General features: G+C 39.8%; 2 protein-coding genes across 9 annotated transcripts in view; one reads left to right on the top strand and one right to left on the bottom strand.

Annotated features, from left to right (window-relative positions):
• LOC104150735 (rap1 GTPase-activating protein 1) overlaps positions 1 to 8,893 on the top strand; it is a 69,561-nt gene that overhangs the window by 779 nt on the left and 59,889 nt on the right. For 2 of the 6 annotated variants that reach the window (XM_068956470.1, XM_068956463.1), the window contains exons 2-3: positions 6,470 to 6,608; positions 8,291 to 8,438. The exons of 1 other annotated variant lie outside the window; for it this stretch is intronic. The gene's annotated coding sequence lies outside the window, so the exon portion shown is untranslated. Of the gene's footprint in view, positions 1 to 1,679; positions 1,875 to 6,469; positions 6,609 to 8,290; positions 8,439 to 8,893 lie in introns of those variants that run through there. 3 more of the 6 variants (XM_068956464.1, XM_068956474.1, XM_068956467.1) reach the window with 3 other exon arrangements.
• TMEM139 (transmembrane protein 139) lies at positions 217 to 5,248 on the bottom strand. 3 transcript variants are annotated; one of them, XM_068956550.1, is made up of 4 exons: positions 5,125 to 5,248; positions 4,716 to 4,868; positions 3,251 to 3,559; positions 217 to 1,901 (listed from the first exon to the last, which is right to left on the bottom strand). In XM_068956550.1, the coding sequence occupies exons 3-4, from the start codon at positions 3,496 to 3,498 to the stop codon at positions 1,493 to 1,495; spliced, it is 657 nt and encodes a 218-aa protein (XP_068812651.1). In that variant the 5' UTR covers positions 3,499 to 3,559; positions 4,716 to 4,868; positions 5,125 to 5,248; the 3' UTR covers positions 217 to 1,492. The 3 variants fall into 3 exon arrangements, with proteins under 3 accessions (XP_068812651.1, XP_068812662.1, XP_009683460.1); XM_068956561.1 differs by having other exon boundaries at positions 5,027 to 5,217; XM_009685165.2 differs by lacking the exon at positions 4,716 to 4,868 and having other exon boundaries at positions 223 to 1,901; positions 5,125 to 5,227.

Below are 8,893 nucleotides of genomic sequence, written 5' to 3'. Positions count from 1 at the left end.
CCTGGCAGTTTTTTCTCTCATAATACTTGATTGATAGAAATATAGCTGCTTTGCCATTAATGTTACTAAAGCGATTCAGCTGTATATTTAGAAATAGAATTCCTCTGTTTTCTCTAAGCCAAGATATAAGCAGAAATAAGCAGAAATAAGCAGAATGCAAGCAGCCATTAGTCATGATTTTGTGGAGTGTTTCTGATAGGAGGAAAAACTGATGATACTATCAAATATTTTTAATATCCATCATTGATGGTTCTGTTTATTTATAACATACATACAAAGTTATTTCTCATTGTTTGATTCTTTATAGCTCAAAAGAAAATGATATATTTGATCCTAACCCATTTCTTTATGGTTCCTGGTATGCATTGAAAATGATCCTGGTACCTTCAGTAAGAATTTATGCTCTTTTGGATATTTGGATGTTCTGCTTGGGCTACTGAATGGCTGCACTTATGCACAGGCTTGTTGCTGTTCTCTCTTTCCTCATCTTTTTTTCACAGTACTCCAAGGCTGTGATGATTGCTGCTCTCTTTCATAAGGAAATTTCAACCTCCATATTTCATGTTTTTATTTGGACATTCACCAGACCTCAGTGTCTCTTTGCGTACTGCAGACCACTTCAACCCTAACACTTCAGAACCTAACAGTTTGACTCAGCTGTTTTAAAAGACAGGGTAGCATCACTAATCAGCGAGAGCTAGGACCCGGCTTCAGACCAGAGCCGTCATGACAAAGATCACGTATGTTTCATGACTGATATTCCCAGATATCTCTGCTGCAGTCTCAACTTGGTCTTGGAAGAGGGACTGGGCCTTTCTAAACAAAAACATCCATGCACAGGGTTGTTACTGAGAACTTGGAAACATTGACATTTCTATGCAAAAACAGCAGCCGTGATGACAATAAAGTATCTAGAGTGATCTGCGATGTAGAGAGAAATTTGTAGAATATTTGTATTGTACAATAGAGAAATACTTTCTCCTGTAAAACTGGGAAGATTGGTGGTCCAGGCAGTGGGTATGTGTATGTGTCCCACTGTTGGCCTCTCCTACATGAGAGAAACTGCTATTATCTTCCTCTTACTTATTGCTATTTCTGTTCCTCCCCTTTCCAAGCCAGCTTATCCTGGCTGCATCCCACAGTTGTTCTTCAGCAGTCCTTTGGTGACCTTGTCTCTTCCCATGATTCACTCACCTCTTCCAAAAAGGTGTATCCCCAGGCTCCGAATTGCTTCTGTATATTACACGGCTTTTTTCCTAGTGGTCTTCCATATCTTCTGCCAGGACAAAGCACTGTGGTATTGTCATGAGCATGCACGAAGATCCCAGTGAAATCAGAAGCTATGTCTGTAGTTCAGCTCTGGTTCAAAGAATGGCAAGACAGACTTCTACTGATTCAGGCATGAAAAAGACTCATCTCCTTCTCCTTCCCTCCAGGTGCAGCCTGCATTGGGGTGAGGGGTTGGTCCTGCATTCATAGAAGGTGGAATTAATCATAATATTGAGGGTTGGAAAGCATGTTCAAAGACCTCATCGTTGACTGCATTCTCATAAGCAGGTGGTGGAGTGAGCGGCTCCAGTGGCTCAAACCTGTCTTCAATACCTTTCACTTCATGGATGTCTGAAACAAACCGCTGCAACCTGGGGGGCTGCACCAGCTGCAAGTGCATCCGGGAGCCTGTGTCTGTCTCGGAGGTGCACCTTATGTTTGGTGGCACTGAGACCCTGAGAGTCTCTACCACAGTCTCTCCTCGGGCAGATGATTCAATAACTACATTGTAAGGGGGAGGCTCATTCAGTGGTGAGGGCACGGTGCCCGGATTGGATGCAATTGTCCATATTGCTGGAGCTGACATAGTCATCACCTCCTCATAGGTAGGTGCTTCATAGGCAGCGTTCACCCTGTGCACAAGAGAGAGGAATACCAGTTAAACTGGTTACTTTATTGTTTATTTTATGCAGAGGCAGGCAGTCTAGATAACGTAAAGTAGGGACTATGCTACAAACAACAGATAATTGACTTGTTATCTCATGTGTTCTGGTGTATGATATTCTGCCATTGGATCAGCTCAGTGGTCCAGCCAACTTAAAGTCTTGCCTCCTATTCTAGAGAATGGCTTATGTGACTTTATTTTTCTACACTTAGAGTAAGTAATAACCCAGACTGTTCAATCCAGTGTCCTAGGCTTAGCTTAATATTCCCTCATTTAAAATCTGCCACCAGTTAAAATTTATTAGTAAGAACTACTAAGTGCTATTTCTGAGAGGAAAAACAGGATTTTCCTTTTCTGTCTCTATTTTAATATATTAGACCAACATTCATCTATTTTTAGGAATATAAGTGGAGAAAAAAAAGTATTTTCATTTAGTTTAAACAAAACTTTCCATTCTGTGCTAAAAAGAACATCTACAGAGAAGAATATTACTTTAGAGACATTTTCCCTTTTAGGTCATATTTTTGAATAAATGAATACTAGTTTTCTTCTAGTACACCCCAAAACTAGCAAAATGCACTATGAAGCTTCTTTTTATGTATTATTTCTAACAGTAAAGACGTGGAAACATTTTTGGCCTCATACAAAAACTTGTATCTGAGAATGCTGAGCAGTTTAAGGGTGTGGAAAATGATATATTATACAGACAGGCAAGCAAAGAGGCAAATAAAGTTAAATTCTTTAACTACAGTAGGCAAATTGAGGTTAAATTAGATGGTACTGAGTACCTGAAAACAGTGATGAAGCCAAAAGAATTCGGGAGTGTTCAGTGCCTCTCAAAATCAGGACCTATTAGTGTCAAGTTGGATTTTTAAGAATGGAACCACACCTGGTTACAGGTTCCTTTGTAAAAGTTTGCCAAGGAGCAGTTGCTTTGGGAATAAGGTTATAAAACTAAACCAGCTAACTAAACCACCTCAGCATTTTTTCCTTTTTCCTTGTCTGACTCATTGTTGAGCAAGACTCACTTACTCAAGGGAAGATAAAGCAGGGCTGGATCTGTTTAGTCTTAGAAATAGTCTATGAATCAATTCCCAAGGGGAAGAAAACTTAGATTGGACAAGATATAGGAGATCTGTGACATAGACACTTGCAAGCTCTACCTGGATAATGAAGAAAAACACCCTAAAATGAACTTCTCTACCCTAAAATGGAGTTTGTGTTTGGTTCCCTGGGGAAAAGGCAGCAAAACAGTATGTAAAACGGTCTTATCTAAGGAGAGAAAGTTAAAGAGGAATAATGGAGGTTGCTGCTTACCCTGCTTGGCTCTGTCTGTTGGGAGCTCTCTCATTTGTATCATGTAGGCGCTGATGCTTCAGGTAACATTCAACAAACACACTCAACAAATAGCCGATCAGGCACACTCCTCCTACACCTAGGAAGAAATAGCCTACAGGATTGATATTAGATGAAATGGCTAGCATGGTGACCCCAATGAGAAGAGCAGCAGTGAAAAGAAGCAGCAAGGTTTGGCGGATATTCTTCCAGTGTGACTCTAACCACATGGTAGTATGGATGGTGGTAGCAGACAGTGGAGGACAGATGGGCAGCTAAGGGGACAGACATCTGCGGAAGACAGAATAATTTTTCAGCACAAAACGTGAGGATAACAAAGATGATGTTATTTTCATGACCAAAATAAGAGTATATATACTTAAGTGCATACTATCATGAGAACACGCAGATATATACATACATAATAAACCTGGGAAAACTGTATGTAAATGCTTGCTAATGTAAATATATATTGCCCTTAGAATTTGCTATAGGAATGCATATTAAATAATGGGAATGCTTGAACTTGCAGTTGCAAGACATAAAGGGCATACATAGACCATAAGCATTTATTGTCAGGCTTATCTGAAAAAGTGTAGTCACTTGACAGAACAGATTGCAGATTTGATGTTACCATAAAAGATAAAACACAGAATAAGTGGTTTATTTTGGGACGTTTTTGCATTGCATAAAGAACGTTCAGATAATGGCTCAGATCTTGGAAGAAAGGTAGCGTTATTAATGGGGTGCTCTGCCCAGGTGAATTGGAGGGCTAACCTTAGTGTAGCAATGCAGCAATAACATTAGGTTCCAGATATAGCTGGGCTATTTCTGCTTTTGAAAAATACAGACATATGTTTGACTATCTGGCCATACCCTCAGTTTTTTTCTGTTGATGTGCTTCTTTCCATCATTTTATTCTCCAACACCTCAGCCCTTGTCAATTGACAGACTCCCTCCTGCCCCCCATTCAAAATCCCATCTCTGTGAAAGAGACAACAGTCGTCACTGTCTACAGTGGATATGGAATGAATACCAGTGATCTATGGTATTCAAGAAATAGCAGAATTAAGGAGTCATCTTGCATGTGTTATACTAATGTATACTAATGCAATAAATTCCATTGATGATGAAGCCCCCTTTGAGGGAAAAGAGCATAACACAACAGATGGATTTTTTGTGAATATGCATCTCCAAACAAAAATACAGTTTTATATAATTCCGTATTACATTCTGCTCTATTGCAGAATGTGTGACATATTCTTAAATAAATGTTCAGTACATTTACTAAGATTATTAATGCTTTAAGCAAAAATACGTAACTATCTATATCTATATATCTATATCTATATATATACACACATGCCACATACGGAAAGACACATTCTTTCTGAACATATTACCTTCTTGCTATCTTTTTTACTGTCAACTTACAGCATACACTCACCAGAGAGAGCTTTTGGTAGGTAGGAACAATCATGTTTTAACTTCTCTCTTCATCACAAGGAAGCGTGAAAGCTCTTTTGTCCCTGCTTCTTCCCTTTCTGACCTTAGGACGGGGCACCAGTAAAAAGCTCTCCCTTCCTTCTTTTGAGTTTCCCTATAGGTAGACAAGGAAGATTTCTTTTAAAAGTAAAAGCTGAAAACTAGTGAATAAGGGAAGGTACCAAACCACAGGAAGATCCTGTTGCACTAGTTTTTCATGGGAAACTAGAACCTCATTTTTCCAGATTCTGAATCCAAAACAATTTCACATACCTTCTCTTTTTCCAGCTTTTCGATTTGCACGTCTGTCCTATGAAAGCAGGAAACTCATTAGGGAAAAAGGGCGGAGTGAACAGTTGGGGAGTGCTTACCTGTGTGAGATCTGTTTGATCTGCTTTCCTTTAATGAGCGAAACTGTCCTGAAAATTATGTTGTCCCTGCACAGCAGAAGAATCTTGATCTCTGCCTCACAAAGCAGGAAGGATTGCAGACCCAGCCCACATCACATGGCCACCATATAAATCTATTTATGAGCTCTGTAAAATATAAATCTGTACTTTTTTCTATCCTGATTGGCTGCTGCATGTCAGATATTGCTTTATGCCCTCTTTGATTTTACAAACAAAAGGGAAAAAGGAGGCAATAGGTTATTATTTTGCAGAGGGTTGGATCAAAATTATTTTTACTCTCAGATACATCTGGGAGTGAGGAATACAGATAAGCAACAGGACAGGTACTGAAATATTCTTGAAGTCTATAGATATCTGAACCTCTAGTATGTGTCTGAAATTCACTGGAAGTTCTCAAACAATGAGCGTCAATTAACTCAAAGAGCTGGCTGCATCTCATGTTTATCTGTAGTATGAAGATTGCTGACAGATTATTAATAAATTTCAGGCTGGACGATTGGGCCAACAAGAATTGTATGAGGTTTAACAAAGACACATGTAAAGTCATGCACGGACAGAATAATTCCAAGTAGCAGTGCAGAGTGTGGTCTGACTGACTGCTTTGCAGCTCTGCTGAAAATGCTGGTCCTGGTGAACAGCAAGCTGAACAGGAGTCAGCAGTGTGACTGAGAAGCAATGAAGGCAAACTATGTTCTGGGCTGCATCGGCAAGTGTATAGTCAACAGGTCAAAGAATGTGATTATTCCGCTCTACTCAGCATGTGTTAGGCCATACCTGAAATATTGTACAGTTTTTGTCCCCCCAATTCAAGAGAGAAATTGAAAAATTGGAGGGGGTCCAGTAACTGGCTGTCAAGATGATTAGAGCGCTGGAGGACTTTACAAATGAAAAAAGATTGAAGGAATTGGTTTTGTACAGCTAAGAGAGAGAAGGCATAGGGTGGGGGGAGCGTCTAATCACGTGTCTCCAATATCTAGTAGGTAGTATCTAGTTTCTTCATCTAGAGAAGATGGAGGTACTGTCCTCGTAAGGATGCAGAGTGCACAGGAGGCAATGGCACAAGTTGATTCCTGGGAAATTCCGTCTGTAAATAGGAAATTAAATCTGCAGTGTGAAAACAGTTGAACATTGCAATTACTTGCCCAGAGAAGTGGTGGGATCACCATTGCTGGAACCATTCAAGACTCAGCTTAACAAGGCTCTGGTTAACCTAATCTAAGGCCCTGCTTTCAGTAGAAGGTTGGACCAGATGGTCTCCTCACCTAGCCTTTTCCATGTTTCTATGTTTCTAATATTTTTCCCTTAGGACTGCCTTTTTGGCTGCTGACATATGAAGGACTTTCAGCTCTCAGTCTTAGATTGCAACCTGACTGTTATCTGTTCAAGAATTCCTTTGAAGATGTCGGACTTAACATCAGTGTTAAGAGGATAAAGTCAGGCATCTGGTATGTAGCATGTCATTTTGCAAGACCATACATGGGAAAAACAATCTGTTTCTTACAGCTCTTTCTGGTGTGGAGTTGTGTAGTTTTGAAAACAATTTAACTGCCAGGGAAGATGTGACAAAAATGTTTTCACAATTTCTCTGCACAGAAAGCATGACTGACTCATGATGGAGTCTGGACGTCTCAATACTAAGAGTAGCTTCCTTCTAACCAGGGGTAGCTGATAGGCTGGTATTTATTAGGACTATTCTTTAGAAATAAAAGATGTATATTGCATTCTGTTGGGTTGAAGAGGAAATTAAAATACACTTCAGAACATGGCTAACTGTTCTGTTTACTGTGCTATTGTAATAAAAGAGTTTCACTACCAAAAGAATTATTTTAAAAGAAAGTAGTTCCACTCTTTAAAGTAGTGATTTAAAGCTTGGTTTGACCAGACGGTTGAACCAATCTAATAGATTACTGCTGTGGAGTATGGTAATCCTTGCTCCTTCCTCCTTCCAGCTCCAGGCTGTCAGATCCTGTCCTTTCCCTTGCAGTGTTTCTGGTGCTCTACTGATCCCTTACTGAGCCAGTTCAGCTCACTAAATTGGCAGGAAAGTCTTGACGTTTTTCCAGAGTTAATCTTTTGCCAGTTTAGTGGGCTGAATCTGGTACTAAAGGATCAGGTAACTGCTAGATGCCATTCAAGGGAAGCAGTGGGAATGCATAGCTAGTGTGGTGGAGAGGAAGGCAGAGAGAGCAGGAATATCTTTTAGGGCTGCATTGAGGGTTGGTTGATCAGTTTAACCCAAACCATTCTAGCAGAAGGAAGTTGTTCCTTGTTTAACTGAGTAAACACCTAATCTGTGGCAGAAAGGTAGAATTTAGGACCCATCTCGTCCTCAGTATATTCTCTTAATTACGCTAGGGATTGTCTTCTTTGCCTCCTGACTTCAGGCAGCTCCCACCTGCGGCACACTGACTGTTGTTGAATCCCATTTTGCAGTACTTTGCCTTCCTCAGGCAATGTACAGGGAACCTAGGCACTTCACTCGTCTGTAGATTCTGCAATGGCAACTAGGCACATAAAAATAACTGCCTTGAGGCTAGATTTTCTTGCTAAATTAGGAGAAAGTTAGAAAGGTGGAACTAGCTTCATTAGCTGGTAGAAAACTACCTCTGTGATTGCAAAGACTATTAGATTTGGGGATAGGTAAAAAGAAATAGATCTTGTTCAAAATATGTGTCGTAGTTTTGATCGGTGCACTTTGTGGTGAAAAATTTATAGACATAGTTATCATTGATGAGCATGAAAAATGCTAAAAATAATAGGTATTTCTGTTGCTTACATCTATTGTTACTTGTATTACTTGCATTTCAGTTTAATCAGTAACTGCTGTGTATTTTACCCACGGAATTACATGGATGACTGGGCTGAATCTATGTAAGAATGATTTTTATGCATTTACAAAAATGATACCTTGTAATGCAGCTGTGAATGCATTAGTTGAACGTGTTTATGTAGGTGATACTAACTGCCTTCTGGATCCGAAGATACAAAGCGCTATGAACTTGAACTTCTTCCATATGATAATATGATTTCTAGCACACAGTGCTTCTATTTGGAGCATCTTTTTTCTATTTCTGAATGACTTCTGAATTTTTTGTCTATTAGTCTGCCCTTTTGATTTTGTCCACAGACTGGTTCAGACTGTCATTGCTTATGGTGTGTGGGTATCTATAACAGAGAAAAATGGACTGCATAGCCATATCAAGAAGCCTGTGAAAATACCAAGATGTTGAGAAGCCAGAGGGGCCTGGATGGGTCGTCTGGGAAAGGCCTGACAGGTACTACTGTGCAGTGATCATGAAACAAGGGATAGAAATCTTGGAGAGTGAACAAGGATGTTTATACTGTCATATGAAACTATCTCCCTTTCACGTGCAGTAGAGGCGGTTTTTATAGAAACCTTTGTGTTCTCTAGTGTTCAAGCATGGTGTATGTGGTGATCAGCCTTCATTTAACGCAGCAGATTTCTGTAGTCAAGATCACAGATTTTCTTTGTCCCTCATACTTTCCTCCTGCATCTTATTGTTGATCTTTGGTCTTCATTTAGTCTCTGAGAAGCATTTCACCTTTCCCCTGTTTCATCTCACTATCTGCTCTACCTCCTGCCCCAGACTGCTACTAATTAGCTTACTACATGAAGTAAACTCTCTTATCAACTCGGTATGCAGAGAAGCTTGCTTTATTCCCAAGGGCTTGTGACGTAGATTCCATGGCACCATTAATCTCTCTGTAA

Source organism: Struthio camelus, chromosome 1 (genome assembly GCF_040807025.1).
Source record: "Struthio camelus isolate bStrCam1 chromosome 1, bStrCam1.hap1, whole genome shotgun sequence".
NCBI classification, from domain to species: Eukaryota; Metazoa; Chordata; class Aves; order Struthioniformes; family Struthionidae; genus Struthio; species Struthio camelus.
Note: the sequence above shows the minus strand (reverse complement) of the source record. Positions and strands in the feature narration are given on the sequence as shown.

Excerpts from the sequence above, each read along its gene's own strand:
- TMEM139 (XM_068956550.1), bottom strand. The coding sequence starts at position 3,498 with ATGTGGTTAGAGTCACACTGGAAGAATATCCGCCAAACCTTGCTGCTT. Across the intron at positions 1,902-3,250 it reads AACAGACAGAGCCAAGCAGG|GGTGAACGCTGCCTATGAAG; the intron begins GTAAGCAGCAAC and ends TCTTGTGCACAG.